The following is a 23,052-nucleotide window of genomic DNA, read 5'->3' as shown; positions in this document are numbered from 1 at the left end:
ACAACACCAACTTGTTTGATGAAGAGATTAACATAGCCAAACCAGTTAGAAAAATTAGGTTAAAAGTCTTTTTTGACTTCGTCTCCCATGGAAGAAAAAAATCTCCCACATTCAACTACTTAGAGATGAGACGGAAGAGTACATTCAACCCCATGGTACAGAACTCAGCTCTCGATTTGAGACCAAAATGATAGAAGATTTGAAAACCATTAAATACTTTGAAATTAGGGAACACATCATGCATAAGTATCAATTGAAGCTTCTCAAACATATTTTTCAAGACCGCTCCATTGAAATAAAACCAGCAGACAAGGGGGGGTTTAATAGTCATAATGAACAGTGACCTTTATATCACAAGTTGCCTTACGCTTCTTGAAGATTTTGACACTTACATGGTACTTGACCGTGATCCACCAGATTCTATAACGCTACCTCCCTTACTCCTGTGGCACTCACCACACTCCAACTATATCCCGGGGGTGCTACCGCTCAATAACCACTGTGGCACTCACCCACACTCACCTCATACTGCTGCCGGAGGCGCTACCTTCCAATAACCATTGTGGCATTCACCCTCACACAATACATACCCTGGGCGCTACCCATCTTGACCTCTGTGGCACTCATTCACACAATCTAATTTTACTCTAAATGGTGACGCTACCATTAATTCACATCAGTCATACCAATCACAACACTATACACTTTTTGGCTAACACAGCATGAGACACTTCAAAACATTATACTGACTTCTTATAACACATTTTACTGACTTCTTAAACCTCATACTTACTTTTCGAAAAAAGTCTGTGGCCACATGTATGACCTTAAACTTTGCTCTAAACACAAGATAACATAAAAGTCCATGTGGCTGCATGGAACGTACCCTAAAAATCCTCAAAAGTTTATTCTAGCTCCTTCACACATAGGCTCACGCTTCATGCCGTTTCAGGCTCACTTCACGCACTTCACTTTACATTACCCTTTAATACATTTGCCGCTCACTCATACTCCTCTTATATCACTGCAGCAATTCTTAAGACTCTCAAAACACAAAAAGGATACTCCTATTCCATTTCTTCTCGTTTTTATATTTGCTTGCACTGTACTTTAAAACAGTATCACCACTCACCACTGTTTCATCCTTCGGTGGAAAGCTCCTGTGCCACACTCCATAGCAACCGCCACATAGCGGAGACCTCTGCATCTTCCGCCCGATCTGCGGCTCTCTGATCTTTTTTACCTTGTGCCTCTGGACTTACTCAAAGCTTCCACATCCTGGCTTCTTTTATGGGCACTTCCCTTTTTAAAAAAAATGTTATGGGCCTCGCTTCTCTTCGCATCTTAAGGGGCCCTTCTTCCTTCTTTACAGCCCATCAACCTTCTTCAGCCCATTTAACTTATGACCCCCTTCTGCTTTATTTATTAGTGAGCGATGTCAATTTCACCGCTCATCTGCATTGCTCACCCCCCGCATGTCATATCGACAGAGCACTCGGCATGTCAAGTAAAGAAAGAAAATCAGCAAATTTCTCCCTCATTTTGCCAGCGACTACCTTCATACATAAGCATATGCCCAAGTCACATATCTTCCGACTTCTTCTCCTTATTATATGACAGTACTGTCTCGCCCTGCATCACGCGGCTTCACTTTCCCCTGCATGCGTATCAAAAGAAAAGAGAACCTTATTCCAAACAAACGCTACGCCACAACATTTGAGGATTTGCTTCAACATCCCAGATAATCGCTGAACTCTCCTTCGTAGTGACATCCTCACTACACTGTGACTATCGCCAGCACCTCCTGCATTCTATGCGACGTAATCATTTGACAGGAGACGCTTAAGAGGATGGATCTCTCTACTCCAACAGTCGGAACGGCTTTATATACTCTACGACGCGTCTTCACAGCAAGGCAAAGACGTAAATAAAACCGTTACCAGTGTTCAGAGGCAGCCGAGTGAGGAAACTGGAGTGCTCCCAGGGTGTCCGCTCCCGAAAAAGGATAAAAAGAAGGTAAGTGGGGTTGGGAGGGTGCGAGTGGGAGGTAAAAAAAAAAAAAAAGTTTCTGCGTCCCCGGCGGGGGACGAGGGAAGCCTCCAGCCGTGTGCAGGCACGGAGCGGGGATGGCCCTGCTCCGAGTCTCCACACGGCTGGAGGCTTCCCTCGTCCCCAGCCTGGGACGTAGGACCAAGAAGGTAAATTGGGGGGGCTGGTGGGAGGGAGGGAAGGGATTTTAAAAAAAAAAAAAAGACTTAGCCGAGTCCCCGGCGGGGGACGAAGGCAGCCTCTCAGCCGCGGGGAGGCACGGAGCGGGGATGGCCCCGCTTAGAGCCTCCTCAATGGCTGAGGGGCTGCCACGTCCCCCGCCGGGGAAAAAGGCTGTGGAATCCCGACGGAGGGATTCCCAGCCGGGTAGGGACCTGGCGAGAGCCAATCAGAATGCTTGTTCCATTCTGCTTCCCTCTCGCCGGGTTACTAATACACAATACAAACACACAGGCACGATATAACACCATTTTCGTAAATAGACTGACTAATGACTCACAGAAGAATGCACCTTATAAACAAATTTCCAATTATGCTGGTATTTTATGGTCTCCCAAAAAATCATATAAATACAACACAACCACCTTTTACACCAATAGTGGCAGCAACCGACAGCATATTTGACCCCATTACCAAGTTTCTAGACAAACTATTACAACCAATAGTCCATAAAAACTCCACCTATCTCAGAGATACTACCCTTTTTCTGACTGCACTAGAAGATCTCACATTATTTGACCCCACTTGGAACCTATTTACCTTAGATGTCCAGAGTCTTAATACATCTATTCCACATAGCGAGGGACTGGATGCCCTTGAATGGGTATTACTCCAAGAAGATCACTTCCAATCAGATAAGGTCTTTACACTTGAGTTGGCTAAAATGATCCTCAACAACAATTACTTTAGATCTGATTAAAGATACTATCTCCAGATATCTGGCACATCCACGGGCTTGGCTATGGCATCAGTTTATGCAAATATCTTTGTTTGCCTTTGAAACACAGCATATCCTTGAACAAGAAATCTGGGCTAGCAAGCTAGCCCTATGGAAGGGTACATAAATGACATCTTTGGGATCTGGAAAGGTCCCAAAGATGAATAAGAAACCTTTTGCATGAACCTGAATAAATGTCATCACAGAATTAAATTCATGCTTGAAGCGGGTACTGCAGGTGTACACTTCCTTGATTTTGAAGTGACTCCAGGACCCAACAAATCGCACTTACACGATTTGAATGACACAAGGCCTAGTAAGATCGTTTATCTTGTCCCCCATCTGTCTTCCCTCCCTTGTCTTGTTGCGCCTAGAAAAACACTTGTGTACAGTTGCGTTATATATAACTTATCATATCATAACAAATTGAAAACATCTATTTACCATAAACCCACTGATGTTAATAACATATTACATTATACAAGTTTCCACCCCCAACCTTTGAAGAATAACCTACCACTTAGCCAGTTCCTGAGAGTGAGAAGGATCATCTCCAATGACAATGACTATACCGATGAGGCATATATCTTGACTGACAGATTCAGAATTAGATGAAATCCTGACACAGTCTTAACACAAGCCAAAACTAAGACTGCCCTAAAGACCAGAACTACCCTACTAAGACCGAAAGGCAAGAAAAGTAATCCTACATTAATACATCTGTTGAATCTTTCAAGGCAAAGTGCCCAAATTAACAGATTGCTTAAGAAAAAAAGAAAAATCACCAGACTTGACGCCCCACTCGCCAAACCTTTTCTGGGCCCTCCCATGGTAGCCTACACGAGAGGTATGAACCTTAGAGACAGTTTAGCGAAGAAAGAAAGAACAGAATTATTGAAGCAATTGATTCTCAATACACCTAGACATGGCACCTTTCTATGTTTGAATTGCAGTCATTGTAACAACGTACAGAAGGGTGATGTGATCACATAAGACATCTGCAAACAGGACAGAAAATCAATCTAAAATATTATGCTACATGTGACTTTAAATATGTCATTTACGGTCTTGTGTGTCTGTGTACGATTCTATGTGGGTCAACCCACATGAAAAATGAAACAAAGATTTAACGAACATAAGTCCAACATCAGAACAAACAATGTGAAATCTCCAATGGCAAGACACTTTGCAGCAAGTAGACACTGGATAGCCCAACTAAAATATGTAATCCTTGAAGTTGTTAAAATGGCCCAAAGAGGAGGAAACCACAATGAACTACTTATGCTTAGAGAAATGTACGGGATACATAAACTAGACTCACTCGAACCTACTAGCATGAATGAGGAATTTAATCCAACGCTATTCCTATAACCTAATACAAAGTTACATCCTTTGTCCTATGCATGACTTTAAGATGGATCTCATATCTATTTCTCAATGTTATCTAACATGATAGAATGTGACTACACACCTTTTGTGTGTATACATAGGAGGATATTTCAGGACTTTGCCTCTTGAGGTACGGCATTCAAGAACATTACCATTTAGTGCTCTAACTATGGTTAGAAATAGTTGTGCGCTCATTTAGAACTCAGAAGTCCTTCTAGAAACTCTTTACACCACATGCTGACTTCTATTGCCAATGAGACCTAATGACGATTATATCTTTACATTGTAATCATAACAAATGTTGTACAACCCTCTGAAATTGCCTTCTATGAATAAGTACACAATGATGAAATATCTGTTGTAACCCGATACACATGTGAGAAATTTTGAATTTGTACAACTATTGAATGGAGATCTGTTACTTATGGTATCTGCCATACCTTATTTTCACACACTAATGTATTTGGCGCACTGTATGTAAAATTCAGTTAATACTGTCTTTATGATTTGACACATTTTGAAAATCATAGATTGAAATGTACAAGGTACCATGCAACAAAATATGATGTAGATGTCTGAACAGTGGAATTATTCCTAATAGATGTGCAAGAAGGAGAGGGGTAAGTTGCTTAGGAGTAGTTCACTGTGGGTTGTGCCCTAGCACGAAAGGGGAAGGGGCTACATACCCTGTTATTTTGTCATTCAGCTGAGCAGCTATAATGCGCTGAAGGTTTTGAGTTATCTCTGTGGAAGCCAAAGGACTATGGCAGAAAAAACTGGCTCTATCCTGTCTTAACTCTCAAAAACCACATTAATGTTAGGGTATCAGAATAGTTCCTGAGAGATGTTAGTATTGGCAGTTATTTAAAGGACATGAAGGCAAAGGGGATGTGGAAAGTTCCATCTTTCCCTGCCTACCTATGGGGCTAGCCCTAGGCGGTGCTGGTGTGCCACTTATCTAATAGTGGATAGATTAAGAAAAGGGAAATATATTCTTTTTTTTTCTTTCAACTTCAGCACCAGTTTATTCCATGCGTGATTGTATCAAGACAAGAATTACCAGTTTGGTATCTTACTCATATAGAAAGTGAAGTGTTAGATAGGATAGTTGTCGAACAGTATTGTGGCAATGATTACTGTATTGGCCAGTACTGTAGGACCACCCAATCCCTATTGAAAAAACACTCTTAAGTGAAGAACTAAAACTATTTTTCTGTGAAGACTAATGTAAGGGGTCAGTACACTCTGGTATCTAGGTGGACCCCGTATTCTGTGTCAGGGACTGCAGCAGAACCTTTTTTGCTGTCTCCCCGTATCTGTCGACCGGTTTAAGTGGACTCTGACTCCTGCCACCTTCTTCAGGACTCTCTTCGTGCTATATTTGTAAGAATTGTCTCGGTGCGACTGTCTTACTACTGTTCTTTTCTAATTTTTTCATTATTAATTAAATTCTGACATTTGCCAGAATCAAACCAAGAAACGTGTGCCTTGAAACACATGCGTATAGACGCGTTATAAATGCCATATCATATATAATATCATATATTTATGTTTAAATGTTGGTAAACTTGGACTGAGTGTACCTCAGTGACTTTGGTGTGCAGGGGACAGGGGTTTCCACCAATTCGGACACTACTTTCTCTTGATTCACAGTAGCAGCTTTTGTGCTAGAGCTGCATTTTCTCCCCTGCACCCATAATTTTGCCTTATCTAACACGTATTGCACCCTCTGGTGTGCCTATCCCTCTATCCCTAAGAGGTGTACGTAACACTAACTTTTGACTGTCCCTTAATAAGGTCCCCCACCCCTCTTACCACAACATCAGGTACACTCTGGAGCAGGTGAAAGGGCGACATGGTCATGGAATATCCGGCCAATCGTGTCTCACCAGATGTGGATGAAAGATGGGGCAGGCCTTACATCTTATTAAAGTTCCTGCAGGGTGGGAGAGTTCCATCTTTTCATTCAAGGTATAATTATTGTCCTGTCCGAGGGATCAACGGGCACCTCATCACTTGAACAATAGAGTATAAATAAATGTACTTTATAACACAAATGTGCCCAGGGCTTGGGATGGAGCGGGTAACGGAATCGAGGGTAGTCCATCCCATACTTCCCTTGAGCTGCGCCTCTTGGCAGTGTAGTGAAAGTCACTCACAATCACTGGGGTTTCTTCCGTACCCAGTACTACTTTTATGGCATGGCTGATGCTCTCCACTGTCGGGCGCTTGTTCAGGATGCTGAGGCTTAGGTAGGAAATTCCATCTGTCAGGCTGGAGATGGAGGGGCTTGGACTCGAGCTGGTGCCACAGCTGGATCAGGCTTTGCCAGATCTCTCTTGGTCCTGGGGGCTTTGGGTGTTAGCCCCGGGATACAGGTGGCCGACTATGTCACAGTCACAGCCAGCATTGCCTGTTCCACATTATACCTGTCTATCCTTCCTCACCCTCCTGCTCTTGCCTGCTTTCTCCTGAGTTTCCTCGCTCTTCCTACTCTACACCCTGCAACAATCTGGCCCTCTTCACTTCCTATCTTATCTTGCTCTCATGTCTCTCCCCGGCAACACTACCCCATCCTTTCGTAAGTCCTCTGGCAACTTTGCCTTCACTTTTCCCTTAGTTTATGTGCCTTTTTCAGTTCCTGTCATTCCTTTTCCGACCGTTCCAGTTTTCAGCATGGAGTTACTTCTGAGTGTCATGTGAAATTCTCTTAGAAAGGAATTCTGATTTCAGTTTCAACACTTTGGTAGCCAGAAGAATGGAGTAGATGTACTCCAAGGAAATGATAGCTTTGCAACGTCTTCAAGTGGAATATGACGTCAAAGGCTGCATTTGGAGCAGCTACTTTCTGGCGGGCAGAGGATTCCAGAGAGATGTTGTTCCAGCTTCAGGGTGCATTTGCTGATAAATATATATGTTCATCCTCACTCCTCCAGATGATTTGGACTACACTCCCATGATCCTTATTCACAGAATATGAAGTACAAAAAACAGCTGGAGGGCCACATAAATAAAAATGAGTCTTTTCAGGAAAATATTGAATTTGAAGGATTTTGGCAGTATTTAAATCCCTCTTGGCGGTGTTGAGAAGCATTGCAGCTTGGATTTGAGTCTATTTTCACTTTCATTTGCCTGCGGAAACATGCTTATGCCACTTCAAGGAGTGAAACTATTTCAAACCCACACATGCGCAAGAGAACCACATGAAGTGGCGAGAAAGTGTCCTGTCTTGGCGGTCTTCCTGGATCTGAGCTTGTGAGCATTTAATTATCTACAAATTCTGATTTTGTCAAAATGGAGGCTGACCACTACAGTTTATTTAGCTGTTCTTGCATAGACCAACATGAGAACCTGATTTCAAGCAAATGCGAAGCACCATGGAGTGATGTAGCAGGTGAACAGGTACTTGATTTGATTATTTAAAAGGGTGGACGTTGTCAGGGAATTTCCACATAATTCTGCAATCAAAAATAAATATATTACCTTGTATTTCCTGCAGTCTCAAAGGCTTTGACCTTGACAGCACTAGATGGTGATATTAACTTGGGTAATTCAACAGCCCTCCCACGTTCCCCAGATAGTTTATAGAGTCCTTCAATTTGGCACTGAGACATCTCTTTTATGAACCTTTATAGTTCTTAAACAGGAAGCAAAAGATGCTGTTATGATTTCACCTTCTTTAACTCAGAGAAATAAAATAATAACCGCACCTTCACTGGACACCTTGGATCGATCAGGAATACCAGCTAGTCGCGACTGCCAGGGTACATTGCTCACCCTCCAAGTTTGCAACACCTGCCCCTTCATCACTGTGAAGTTTACATATAGTCCTCCAAGCTTTAGACAAATAATGCCCTATTAGAAAACATTAGGTCTAATACAGCTCTATTAGAAAACTTGACTACAATATGTTTAGCTCTAAAAGGGAAGATTTCTCAGATTTCTCCCAGTGATAAAGATTACTCTAGGCAGGGCTGGGAAGAGGAGGCTTCTTGCCATCTGTAAAGATGGAGCTAATGGAGGATGTTCAAAAAGAAATTGAAGCCTTTCATCAACCCCGGGTCAAGGAGGGCACCATGCTGGGTAATAATGGCATTAACACCTTGGCAAAAACATCTGATCAGATCATTGAAAAATACAGATCCCAACAATTGCGATACCCCCTAAAATGCTGCGGCAAGCAGAGAAGCAATGCTTAAACCTGCCGACATAAGAAAGAGGCAGGAGTGCATCATTAGCGTTGCAGACAATGGGCCTCATAACAAGTTTGCCGGTCCGGAAGCAACAGTGCCGGTAACCTTACCGGCACTGTTTCCAGACCGGCAAACCACGAGTCTGCTTGCGGGAGCAGTTTCGCCCTCCACATCTGGCCCTGGCGGGCAGAATGGCACCCACCAGCAGACTTTGACGGAAGCACCGGCACTGTTGAGCACAGTGCTGGTGCTTCTGTCCTCCCCATTCCCATTGAGTCCCATAGGACTCAATGGGAATGGGGAGTAACAATTGCTTCCGCCTGACTGAGCGAACCGCCGGGGCTGTAATGCCCCAGTTATTCTGGCAGGTCAGGCGACGGTAATTTATCACGAGTCCGGCGGTAGCTAGCCGGTTTTACCAGCACAGCTGCTGCCAGACTCGTAATGAGGCCAAATGTCTCTTTGATAGATAATGAACATTCTCAATATAATTTCATTCAGCAGAGTGTGGAAAAATGAAGGAATCGGCATAAAAAAGCAGAGTCAAATTCGATATACTCTATTCAGCAACCCCTTATTAGCAGTGTTTCTTGAAGTGTTTTGAATAGCCTGGTGGTGCTGTGTCCCACCAGAAGAGCCCTGTTTTTCTTTCCTTGTTCTTATTTAGGACAGACATGAGCGGAGTCCTAGATCACAGTTGATGACCTTTATTGGCATATCTTACTCAAATAGGGAAACATGTTTTCAACTGGAATAAGGTAATATTTAAGTTTCTTCTGGATGGAAACTAGTTGCTAATTTGAAGGATGTTCGTCCATGGTGGCTATAAGACTGCTCCACTGGACCGGTTATACTTCCAAAAGGTGAAACGTTCAAACCGATACTTCTTTATAGTGTTGATCGATCACCTGGATTATGCCAGAAGACTTGTGATGAATGGGAAGGGTTAATCTGGCACTCTTTTCTATATCTTACAAAATGCTTGCCAGTACAGGTGATTATGGTTCTACTTGAATTACCGTCATTATTTAACCTGGCTGTCTTAAAAGGTCCAAAATGTATATAGGTATTCTACAGGCAACAAACGATACCTTATTGGCCTCGTTTAGAGACCTTCTGTTTACAGGGAAGAGCTCCATTTTGATCAACTTTACGGAATAATGCAATTACCGGACACGCCAGTATTGTAGGATGTTTTAATCGGGCGACATCTAATTCAGGGGAACTTTCCACCCAGCCCAAACCAGGCGCGCATAATTTTATTAATTTACTAAAGTTTCTATTATGAATCTGGGACCCCCAATTTAATAACATAGATTCCTCACAGCTTCCCTCCCCTTTTGGGACCAGAAGCATACAGGGTTGCACAGAAGTTATATTTATTGACCAAATAGAAATAATGGAATCAATTTAACGGTAAACAAGTGATACATTCATGGGTGCTAATCTAATGATAAAAAAAGATCAATACACTAGTCACCTCAGTTTTCAATGCAACAGTCCTAGAAATGGAGAGTTTTGTAACACACACATCACTATAGGTATCTATACATTTAATTCACCCTGAGCATGCATGCACCATGGATTTAATGCATGAGAGTCCATAAGGTATCTTTTATTTGTGAAAAACACATTCATTTACAGTATCCCTGCCTATACAATCCTCTCTACTTCCCCTTCATTCAGGATACCACCCTCCTACTCAATAGACATGTCAGAATGTCAACAGCATTTTAAAAACCCATTTGCAACAAACCACTGGTCCTTCAGGTATGTAAATGGCTTGTAGAAAAGACAATGGGTGTCATTATACGTTTGTCGGTATCCTGCTGGTAGTTCCAGCGGGATACCAGCAAACTGTATTACCGTTCTTGCGCCTGATATCCTGGAATTACCGGCATATAACAGGCAGCGGTAATACCGGCGCTGGTAATACTGGTGCCGGTAATACTGGCTGTTCTTTGCCTGTGGGGTCTGGTTTAACCCCAGCTCTTGGCTGGAGGTAAATAAAGTAAGCCCCACCGCAAACATACAGTTTGCCAGTCCAGAAAAGGGCAGGTAAACATTATTACCGCCACTTAATTTCCAGACCAGAAAACTATAATGAGCCCCAATGTTTGTTCACCATCTATATAGGCTAGATTCCCTTTAGGGATGTCTCAATGTAATTATTGTGTAAAAGCACTCCTCTTTCAAATTCAATGGGCACCTTAAACAGGGAGAGAATGGGTAGCGAATAATCACCCTCTCCCTTTCGTCTAGAACAATGTAGCTTTAACAACAATATTCTGCTTGATGGTATACCCAGGAATTACTTTAATTATATTATTCTTGTAGGTATGCACACAGTGAGATGCCCCTTTAACTTCCTGAAATGTTCCCTAACTTATCGGGATGTGCAATCAATTTATATATTTCCATCCATCAGTACTGACAAATAACAGGGCACAGGATTTAATCTAATTCCATTTATAGTATTACTCTCCTCAGGACTGTTTCCCCTTTAGATCATACTCGCATATACATTTCTTTTGACTTTATGCCAGACTGGTCGACACCCTCTTAAGGACTGGCAATTCTCCCCATCTAGGAACAGGTGGGCATTAGTCATCAAGATGGGATCAGCTTTTCTCCACAGCATGTCTGCTATTTATTCCAATGAAGAAGGCCTGGGGCTTTAACTCCTGGTTGGCCTCACTTATAGGCTCTGCTAATAATCCATCAATGGGTCAATTAGGAGAGCAATCTATTCCTTCTACTACCTGTTATCAATTCTTCTTTCTCTCCTCTCTATCAGTCAGTCAGTGAGTAAACGAGTGAGTTTGTCAGTGTCTGTCCTGAGTAAGTGTGTATTGAATCCTTTATAGAAGAGTGTGTGTTGAATCCTTTATAGAACAGTAACCCCACCTTTTTGAGGTGTGTGTACTTTCCCCAATTGAATTGGGCAATGTAGGTGATTGGACAGTGTTCCAAAGGTGACATCACAGTAGACATATCCCTGTGCAGTCATGGGCATATTAATGAAGACGACAGTCTGATGGAAGTAACTTCTAATTCCAGTTTCCTTCCCATGTTATGTGATGTCGTCTCAGGGATTTCTTTCATTAAACATTGGAACATTCTCTCTCTGGTGCGAATCAAACACAATTTTCATCATAATATCATGAATGGGTACTGAATTATCGATTTTTCCATTTAACTCACTTCTGTATTTGTGTTCAAATTATTTTTCCATTTGAAAGTGATGGGCTCATCCCTGCAGACTTTGATATATAATTCACTGCCATACACCATTACATTTGTCTAACTTGCATAATTAAAAGTTGCATTAGTAAAATCATTTTACATAACTAAATCGAGCACCTCAAGCTGAGCGCTCTACAAAAAGAATTATTTTGCTGCAACATTCAGTTCCAGATTTATTGGTGAAATAGTAAGTCCCTGGGTAACTTTAAAAAAAAGAAATTCTTTATACATCTTCCAGTCAATAACAGAGCAGCTGCTGTCTTTAGTTATTTATCTGTCAGTTCAGGGATAAAAGCATTTATGACCCAAATGCCTGGCAGCGATGAGGTATTTTGAAGTTTTAAGTCTTCAGGGTTAATGACTTTGACAGGTCTGTTAGATTTTCAGATAAACTTTGTTTTTACAGGCATCAGGGTTCCTTTCCTCAGGAGAGGCCTGGGAGATCAAAATCTCAGATTAGGCACATTAATCCGATGGTCAAGGTGTACTCCCGTTATCTGTTCATCATCTTCAGCACACCATACACAGATGCAGGACATACAAATGCTGCCTTAGAATTAATTGCTATTTAAACCTACCTGTGAACTAGTTGCAGACCAGTCATTATCCCCATTGCTGAGCATCAAAGGAATTCCAACTCCTTGCTACTGCAAGACAAATCAGTTCTGTTGTTTATTTTCTGGGGGACAGTGAGGTGGAGAAAATTGAACATAAAAGCAACTGTCAGAGTTCAAACCCATAGCTGATGCTTGATTCAGGGTGGTTTGTCCCAGTTCCATGCCATTTCACTGACTGAAAACACATCAAAGTAATTTCCTTCAATTGTATTACTTTGAACGCTTTCATTGATTTTCGTTTGTTGGGGGTCCCCTTGATGTCCTCCATCGCACCCACTCCCTCCCTCACCCCAAACACCTCCCCATCCCCCTTTTACCCGTTACCCCAAAAATACATATATAATTTCAAAGTATTTTGAAGTAATAGCATTGAAGTAAATTATTTAGAATTGTTTGTTGTCGGCAAAACCACGGGATACCGTTTCTCCCAATTGCCTAGATTTGACATTTTTACCATTTTAATCAGAGTTGCATGAGTTTTTCTTGTACTTGAGATGTTTCTCTCAGATCATGTCACTATATTTTGATGTGAGGAAATCTGAAAATATTGCACATGTGTTTTTCAACATGCAGGCTGTAGCTTATATGTTTGTTTTGAATGGCGCCTTGCTCTTCATCTTTACTTTGAATTAGATTTCCCCACTGTATGACCTTGATCTTTTAAAGGGAAATAAGCTTGATATTTCGTTTTGTGAAAAAGAAATCCTTACTTTTGCTTTGTGAGAAAGAAAGCCTTGCACACTGACTGGGTGAGAAACTATGTCCACCTGAAGGGCAAGCACTTTCTAGAAGGATTTGTACCTTGTTTTCCTGCTTCTTGTGCGAGGTCACATTACTGAAAACGTTTCCCTAGTAAACCCTGCTTGGGGCTTTTTATGTAATTTCTTACTAATGAGGTCTTAGGAGCTAGAAAGAGTTTAGAGAGACCGCTCAGGGTATAGAGCCACTAACACTATTGAAACTTTGAAGCATTTATGTATATTTTGGACAGGCTTAAGTGAGCTAAGAATATTACCCTTTTCTCGTTTTGTGCACAATGTGACAATGCTGAATACAAGTGCATTTGGGAGAGATTAATGATAGACAGGCAAGGCTCATTAATACGAGCTTTGTGCAGATTTGTAATTTATGTATTGTTGTTTTTTTTATCAGATTATGATTTGTTCGTTCTGACATCATTTACCAAATTGCCTGTTATATCTTTATTTTTATTGCCCTTATTTTTCCTGCATGAATTTGGTGACATAAGATGAGATTTGTGAAAGATTTGTGGCAAACCAAAATAAGAATAATAAAATAATAACTACCCATAACACATTTCCTGCTGATGTTCAGATTTTCTTTATGGTCACACACAAGGAATCTGCAAAAAAAAAAAAGTCATTATTGCCAAAATAGGCTGCTGCGCTGTACCAGCTTTACTTTGCGACTGTGATGTACACATACCAGTGTTGCCTGGAATCACCCTGCCCAGCTTGCCTCAGCATCAGGCCTTTAGAGGCGATTAATCCAGCAGGGTCATCACCTCCCAAGACCCCCTATGAACGCTTGGAAGTGCATTTGTCATTCGTGGTGTGTTTAATTCTCTGCTTTGCTTCACAGGAGGGGCACAGAAAACAGCTGCGCCCCAGTTTGGGGCATCCAGACAACCAAGAGGAGCTGCAGGAGCTGTGCCAGCTTGAGCAGGCGAGGCAGCAGGAGCTGCTCACTGGCATCAGCATCAACACCAAGCTCCTAAAGGTGGGAGCCAGAGGCACACTGGCAAATAATATAGGGGCTATACTTCAATGTTAGGGTATTGAGTGCCCGAATGCCGCTCCCCTGGACTACCCGGTTTCTAGCCTGAACTCCCCCTGATGTCCACCCTGAACTCCCCCGATGTTGTCCCTCTGAAACACCACCAATGTACACCTTGTAACTCCCCCTATGTTCCTCTTGAAACCTGTCCCGATGTCCCTCCAGAACTTTTCTGAAATCTGCCAGGAACTCCTCTGAAGTCCACCCTGAACTCCCCCATAGTCCACGCTGAACTCCCCCAGCTGAACTCCCCCCAACTTCCATCCTGAACTCCTCTGATGTCCTCCTGCATTACCCTAATGTCCCCCTGAACTCTTGATGCCCACTCTTATTCTCCCCCTATGGCCATCTTGAAACTTCTGCAGTGTCCACCCTGAACTCCCCCTGAAATCCGTTGATGTCACCCTCAAATCTCCTGATGACCACCCCAAGCCAGGTCACTGGTGAACTTCTCTGTAATAAACACCCTAAAACTCCCCACCCGTCCACACAATGTCCACCCTTAAGCCGCTTGCAGGTCTAATCCTTTCTTCCCACGCCCTCTTGCACCATTCATCCTTTTATTTCCTGATTCTTTCACACATCTGGCGCAGGGGAATACAGCATGTCCTTCCGTGGCAAAAGTAGTGCTAACATTTGCAGATTTGCGCACCAAAACAAGAAAGTCGCATTTGTTGGTTTTCCTACTTTGCATTGCAATTAAAAAAATAGCCACTTGTATTATTTAGTCATTATGTGGGGGCAGCAATATTCTAACTGGATACCTTCATGGTACAGCTTATAATCACGTGACAGGGGAAGCAGGCGGGGCCGTGCAGGAGTGGCCCTGTTGCAAGAGCTACCTGCCCTCACTGAAAGGGGGGTGCTATCCTTCAGGTTATCAGGGCGAAAGTAATCGGCAAGGAACTACCCAAACCCGCTCCTCCCTCTCACCCCCCCCAGTCCCTCCTTCACCATTCCTTGCCCCAGAAGTGACATGTTTGCATGCAGTGAGTGCATGAGCAAATCACAATATGAAATTAGCTCAGTCTGCCCCTGTAACATGACAAGTGCACCGGCTCCGGGGATGTCCAAGCCCCCAAAGGGGGCACTAGAGAGACAGCCTGCTGCCGAGCGGGACGCACCTCTTGCCATCCCCTCCCCTCTGTAGGCATCGGCCACCTTTCCTCTGAGCGGAAGGGGCATCTCCAGGGCGTGTACATCCGGCGCGCCCTGGAGACAGGATGTAAGGCGGGGGACTGGAGCTCAGCCTCTTTCCAGTCCCCCCCACCCCCTGCTCAGACCACTATTTCTTTCTTTTTTATGCAGGATGCATTTCATTCTTAATTTAATATAGGTCCACAAGCCAAAGCTCAATACACAATTAAGTAAATACACAATACAATCAATATGAGAATCATAATGATGAGAAATAGAGTTTTGAAGGAGAAAGAGAAACAACCAGCAGAGAGACAGGATAGAGTGTTGTTGGAAGTGCTAAACATGGAAAAAGGGGTAGCGAAGAGGGGACATGTGGCACTGAGCGATAGGGGCAGTGCTTAGGATGAAGTTATGGCAGTCAAGTGAAGTGATAGGGTTTATTAAGTGTAAAAACAAGCATAGGACCAAGATAAAATAACACTTCTTTTCAAAATGATGACTTACTTCAAACGTGCCTATGTGACACAGTAGGCCAACCTGACAATGTATATACTGATCAGCGTGGCATGTTAAGCAAAACAAAGTGTGGTTGTACCTGTATTCTCTTTATCCTAAATGGAAGCCTACAATGATCCACGTGCAAAGTAATGTGAGCCTAAAGAATATAGCCAGGGTTTTGAACTGCAGTAGCAAGATTGAAAGAAACACTGAAGGAAATTCATGCACCAATCGCCTACTGTGGTCATTATTTCCCACAGCATTCAGCCTTATTCTACCTCCCATTTCTAATCATCACACATTGGCACCTTACTGTCCCTTATGAAGTGTCATGCACCCACTCGCTGCTGTGTCTGGAGCCCATCTTGTGTCGAAGCACATCAGAGGCCAACTAGAGCAGAGCTCTTCTGAGTTAAAAGTTAATCCCCCTATGTTGGTAACAGCTGATTAGTGCAAGTACAGTGCCTAGCGCAGTGGTCTGCAACCTGTGGCTCTCCAGGTCCTTCAGACGTCAACTCCCATCAGCCCTAGCCAGCAGAGCCAATGGGGAGGCATCATGAATCAAAGTCCAGAACATCTGGAGAGCCAACGTTTGGAGATTCCCGGTGTGGCTCAGGCGTGGGCTTTTCATTTCCTCGGATTCAGAATCCAGGAAGACAGTTTTTGCTTAGTTCCTGTATCCGGAGAAATCTGGCCCCATTGCAGCACTGGCTTTAGGAAAGCAGGAAATAAATTCAGCTTAGTGGTAGAGAGGAGTCCCTGAGGAAGCCGAAAAGTAGCATGTTTGGAGAATATGCCCCAAATCCAGGAAGGGAGAGGTGCAACAGGCAAGACTGAGGGATGCTGAGTGCAGAGAGCGATTGTGGGAGTGATGGGCAAGAGAGGGGTCGGGCATGAACCTGTGGCCGGATGGCACATTTTCAAATAGCAGGGCAGGCATATTTTCCCTGAACTGGTGCCAGCGATTGGATGATATCATCCAAAGAGTAAAGTAAACTAAAAAGAAATATGCCAACTGATGCATTGTATAGCTCAATCTTTTATTTAGAAGAAACTGGATAAGGAGCTGTAAGATTTACAGGCATTTCTATAGAGGAACGCGTGCAATGCTCCAAGACTTCAAATGCCACATCAGCAACAGTACACAGACACAGCCCTGTCTCCACCAAGCAGAATGGCAGCCCTGCCACCCCGTAAGTAACTCATGGTGGCCACAGTAAAGACAGACACAAGTGATCAAAGTTCAAGGGCGTTTGTTGAACTTTATAATGGGTGGGATAAATGCCTAATCTAAACCTAAATCTAAGATGGGAGCAAGCTACAACCATCAAATGAAAAATAAAGCAGTCCTTGTGGCGTTGTGTCAAATAAAAAGGGCCTATACTAAGAAACCTATTGCCAAACCTTACACTAATACAAAAAGAGTGTGGGATAATGTTCACCAGAAAAGAAAGAGGTGTTCCCAAAATTATAAGTCAGGATGGTATGATGGGTCTCCCTTCCCCACGTTGAAGCACGGGACAAGGCGGGACTTTCGAGCACAGCACACACCTCTGCTAAGTCTCTTTCCTGCAAAAGTCTCTTGCCCTAGAAGGCCTCCTGTTTCACGACAAACAAAAGCTCTGTCGGTGTTCTTGCACCTTGAGTGATTGCTCTTTGCCCCTAGGATCTCCCTCCGCTGGGCTCGGATCCTTTTTACAAAAACGGGCTGCCCTCCGTTGGGTTCACTGCGGTTTCTCTTCAACACAGTTCATGTATTCCTAATACAGTTAATGTATTTCGCACAGTTTTCTCAGAAAGCAGGGTTTCTTTCTCTTCAGCTTTTTTTCGGCATCCCTCTGTCAGGTTCACATTTGCCAATTATCACAGTTCAAAATCGTAGTGGAAAGCGGGGTTCCCTTCCCCTAGCTTTCCTCTAGCAACGGGTCAGAGACTTTCGATTGTACAAGGGATGTGACGTGACCCTTGTAGGACCACTCTGACGCCTCACACCACCCTTTCAGCTGGCCTTCTGGTTGTTGCAGTGTCACACACAGGTCCTGGTCAGAGCCTTTCGAATGAGCGCCCACGTGGTGCCGGACCCCTCTGCACCTGGACCTCAATTGGGCTTTCTTTAAAGTTCTAACATACACACAAGTCCTTTCTTCTTGCGTTCAAAATGTTGCTACTCGCAACCTTGGGCTTAACACAGTTCAGTTTGATATCAGCTCTGACTCACCGGCTGTGCTGAACCAGTTGGCTTCTTTGTTCTCTGGAGTCAAGGATAGTACCACGGTAGCCAGCGTGCCTCTCCGCCTGCGTTTAATCAATGCGGGAGGCCCCCAAGTACCATTGACATCTGTTGTTCCGCACCCCAGCTGTATCTCCCAGTCTTATGTTTTCCCTTCTGAAGGCTTTCCAGGTCTGAGTTGAAAAGGGCAAGGGCAATTCCCCCTTCATCGTCCTTCCAGGTCTCACCATTTTTCTTATACCTTGGTACTGGCGGTTTGGTGTAGCTGTCTCCTTATGCGTTCAGCCTTGCTCGAAGTGTGCTTTTGTGCTCCGCCTTCAGTTTCTCACACACCCACAGCCATTCCCTTCTGCACCTCAGACACTTCCCCCTGCTGCATTTTCACTCTTTCTTCTAAACCCAGCTCCTCACACTCAGTCTTGCAATTCAGCCGGCCCCTTAGTTCCTGAAAACCTGAAGGACTTGAACCCTCATACATTGGCCAGGAGCTCCTGGGCGTATCCACCTCTGCTGCAGCTCTTGCGCCACTTAGGATGCTGCTCCATATTGTTTATAATGAGTCTTCTTGTTGTGTACATCACTGAGCACACCAATGGCATAATAACAATCCCTACCCCTTTTCTTCCGCAGGATTGTGCAGTGCAGTGCGCGGATGACTTTGTCACTGCGCTGGCCGCCTTTGCCGAATCCCTCTTGCTGGAGTTTGACGAAAGCCTCAATGTTGACGACGTTCAAACAGCTTGTAAGTGAACTGCAGACATAGATCTTTGTCTAATACAAAATGTGTCTATATTTGTTTATTATAGGGTGGCGATCATCGCCTCATAGTTAAGATACAACACATTTGTATTGACTTTTCTCAAAATTCTATTGCTAATAACCTTTGACTCACTGGCCAGATCTGGCTGACATTTATAATGTCTGTCCCGGGCTCCACAAAATGCGAAATGGGCCATGCAAGGCTTTGCAAGCAAAATCGTAGACCTCACATCACCCATTGGGCATTTGCAGCAGGGGTACCCCAAGCCACAGGGAACCCTAGTTTTCCCCACCAAATGATCAGCGAAAAAGTGCTTCCTCAGATGCTCTCTGCATTTGAGGGATCTCTCTGGGTTTTCACTTGGAGGGAGCTAGCTCCTCCATAATGGGTGGAATGTCGTCATTATGAATGAGCTGTACTGTAACCTGCGATCTAAAGGCTGAACGCCTGTTTAGATGAGCACTTAACTAGCTGAGCTATCATCGTCATACCGTGCAGTAACCCACAGGAAAAAGATATGCCTGGAAGTTTGATCTGGCCTGCCATTATGCTCTTGCTCAGACTGATATGCAAATGCATGTTCTAGGCACAGAACACTAACGTCTGATAGAGGACCTCAAGTCAATAGAACACGGTATGTTAGCATTTTTCATTCTCAGTAGGGGACTTCTGACTTTGGTGGGTAATTTGAAATCACTTGGGGTTGCTCTCTAAGTGAATAGGGCAATCAAATCCACATGTGCAATAAAATAGAAAATAAAAGTTGGACGTCCATATTCTGGCCTGTCCATTAGGCATCCCATGATAAAACAAGCATACCTTTGTGTGCTGCTCCAATCAGTTACCACATTTGTAATGAGGAACAGGAAGTTCTTGGAGTGGCCGGAAGAAGGGTGTGGCATGCTCAGCAGCCCAAGCCATGCTCGTATCATCCACCTCAACATTCAGAAAATGTGCCCTTTTCTTACCACTCTACAAAAACTCTATTCTCCACTCTTGTGCTCAGAGAATTGCACTACTGCTCAAACATGCTCCTTGTCCTTCCTCTCCAATTCTCGACAAATCCCTCAACTTTGCAACCCACCCTCTCTACAACTTACCCAGATCCTCCCCCTCTTCTTCCTATCGACAATATGCTGGTTGGCTTCCATATACAACCGCTTTCTTTTCAAGTCTCTTCTCCTAGTCTACAAAGCTATCAATGGTCTTGCTCCTCAATACCTGCCTGATTGGATCTCAGTTTACTCACCATCTGGTTCTCTCCGATCCTCCTCTCCACACAACCTCACAGTCCAATACCCTCCCTGTGCCTCCTCTTCGTTGCACTCTTTCTTCCTATTCGTTCTGCTCCACTGGAACCCCCTGCACATAACAATAAAAGCCATTCCAACTGCAGATCTCTTTAAAGCTCGGCTTAAACTTGGGCTTGCTAAAGAGGGAGCGCCCCCTGCCCCATTCTCCCCACCTGACCCCACCACTACCTCCAGTGACGCTTAATTAAGTCATTTTAAATAGTACTCCTGTTTAGTTTGAAGCACTTGCCCCCTTAAGTTAATGTTACCTTTTTAAGTCACCTGTTTTCTGATATATATTGGTATATGTTCTTGTATAATTTGGGACCCCCTTGTAAACGGGCTCACCTCTTGTGCCCAGCTTTGTGGTATTGTACAAGCATCCTTCATGGGAAGGCCTCCGTCATCTCTAAAGTGGTATTGGAAGTCATTTCAGTTCAGAATTGACATTCCTGTACTTTATAGAAATACAAATACAAAGGAGAGAACATTGAGGACCAAGTGAGGGGGTCAAAGATGAAGAAAGTGCGCAGTAGCGCTCATGAGGCTGCCGCACTGAGATAAACACGAACCGGAAAGTGCTGTGAGAAGTCACGGGCGTGGTTGAAAAAGAAAACTAAGAAAACACAAGGGCACACTTTGAGAAAAAGCAATATCAGAAGGGACTATAACGCAAAAGAGAAACAAAAGTGCAGCAGAGACGACTAAAGAGAAATGACAACAGATTGTGGCAGGGGGGCCACCTTTAAGGCACAGGAGAGAGTAAGGAGAAGAGGCAGCAGGGGTGGGCACTCCAAAAGGAAGAGCAAAATGGATGAGGCACAGGTGGATAGCATCATGGGAGACGAAGAGTCAGAGAATGCTTTAATAAACTCCACAGCGCTGCCTCCGCTCATGGCCTCAGCATAAATATCAACTGGGGGCCAATGTGGAAAGTATGGCTGGGAAGATTAAGCAAGTACATTGCAGTGGCCGACATCATGACACGAAGTAAAAAAATCATGACCTTTCACAATCCCCTACATGGAACATATGCCCCTCTCAACAGGGTGAGGGATTCATACTTAGCAGACCTGCATTAACATTAGAAAGTGCTCCATGCAGGAACTGGCTGAAAGTGAGAAGAGGAGCATGGACCTACAAAAAACAACCATAAATCAAGGGCCAAACAATGGCAGAGAAACCTAAGAGAGGGCAGAGGAACAGTGCTGCAAGAAGGTGCTAGACAAGATGAGCGTGGAAAGGCGCCGGCAATAGATGGGGGACAAGTATACCTCAATTGCGGACCCGCATTGGGGCCAATGCTCAGCCAAAAGCCAACCATGTTGCAAGTGTGGAAAACCCAGTCCTTCGCAGTAAAGTCCTGGAGAGCACCATGCTGTTTAAGGAGATCTATTATTGCAACACATTTGTGGACTATTGCAGTTTATGACCTCAGTAGGTGCAGCTATTGGATCAGTTCATTTATAATTAGCATCTGTTTTACAAAGAGGAATTCCAGTTAGAATACATGTTTCTCTTTCTCACCACTGCGTGACATTCACCAGGGGAAGTAGTCAGCTGCCACATTACACCATTGGTTAGCACAAGTCCCTCTCACACAGAACACCTGCAGCAGGAGCACTGGCAATGCAAGCTTTCCTGTACGATAAATGGGCAACCATGATGGAATGTGCTTTAAGAAGGGACCAGGTGGGTTTTTGGAGATTGATTACTGACCTAGACTCAAAAGATTACATAAATGCACCCGGATGCATAAATCTGTCAAGATGGCGTAGTCCTTATGAAGGATTGCATGCCGCTCCATGCAGGGGAGCTGAAACACCTCAAAGGAAGAGCCTGAGATGTGACACTGAAACCAAGCTCGGTGGTAAGAGTAATTTGGCGATCATGGTGGCAGAGGTGTTGAGAGCCATAAGAACACTGAAGGTGGGGAAAGCATCAGGGCCCAATGGTGCACCGGTGGACCTCTATAAGAGTGAGACTGCTATCTGGGTCCCAGTTTTCGCAATGGTATTTAATGCTATAATACAACAAGAACAAGTCCCGGGAACCTGGACATCTGTTGTGATCATCCCAATCTTTAAGAAGGGGGATAGAGTGGACCCTGGTAATTACAGACCCATCTCACTTCTGGATGCAGCAGGTAAAACCTTTGCTAAGGTGCGGCAGAGATGTCTTGTGGCCTGGGTAGAGGAAGCCAACCAAATTGGCCACTTTCAGGCCGGCTTTTAGCCTGGGAAAAGCATGATAGATCCAAGTTTTAGGTTCCATTTAGTTATCCAAAAACATCTGAGGATTGCAAATGTCAACTTGTATGGGGTATTTGTGGACCTAAAGGCAGCCTTCGATAGTGTGCCCAGGGGTACTCTATGGGCTGTCCTGCGAGGCAAAGGCATCCACAAAGAGCTACTGCGTCCCATACAGCTCTTGTATAGTAATAACACAGCAGCTGTCCGCTCGGGGTTGGGCGGTGAAGTTACAGAATCATTTTGAGTGCACAGAGGGGTCTGTCAGGGGTGTGCTCTTGCTCTGGCTCTGTTTAGCTTGTTTATAAATTTCATCATCAAGAGACTGTTAGCAGAGTATGGACCAACCAAGAATGGGGAAGGAGCGTATACCCGCTCTATTGTTCGCTGGTGACGCAGTCCTATTATCAACATCACCAATGGGACTGCGTTCGGCCTTGTCCATTTTCACTGGCCGATGTAGGACATTGGGCTTGGAAATCAATATCACAAAAACGAAGGTTATGGTCTTTTCACCAAAAAGGGCCAGGATTAGACCTCTGATCCTGTAGGTGGGCGGGAGTAGACTTGAGCAGGTGGATTGGTAAGGCTATTTGGGGATTGGCTTCTCAAGCAATGGAGGATGGGGCAATCAGATCCTGAAGGCTAACACCTC

The 23,052-nt window shown here is 44.0% G+C and overlaps 1 protein-coding gene across 1 annotated transcript in view; it reads left to right on the top strand.

Moving 5' to 3' along the window:
• CCDC180 (coiled-coil domain containing 180) overlaps window positions 1–23,052 on the top strand; it is a 728,974-nt gene that overhangs the window by 608,730 nt on the left and 97,192 nt on the right. The window contains exons 33-34 of the mRNA XM_069609330.1: window positions 14,034–14,171; window positions 18,727–18,838. Of these exons, the coding sequence (XP_069465431.1) occupies window positions 14,034–14,171; window positions 18,727–18,838 (250 nt within the window). The remainder of the gene's footprint in view (window positions 1–14,033; window positions 14,172–18,726; window positions 18,839–23,052) is intronic.

Source organism: Ambystoma mexicanum, chromosome 8 (genome assembly GCF_040938575.1).
Source record: "Ambystoma mexicanum isolate Mex_15411 chromosome 8, UKY_AmexF1_1, whole genome shotgun sequence".
In the NCBI taxonomy this organism is placed as follows: Eukaryota; Metazoa; Chordata; class Amphibia; order Caudata; family Ambystomatidae; genus Ambystoma; species Ambystoma mexicanum.
The sequence above is the reverse complement of the archived record's forward strand: the minus strand, read 5'-3'. Positions and strand labels throughout refer to the sequence as shown.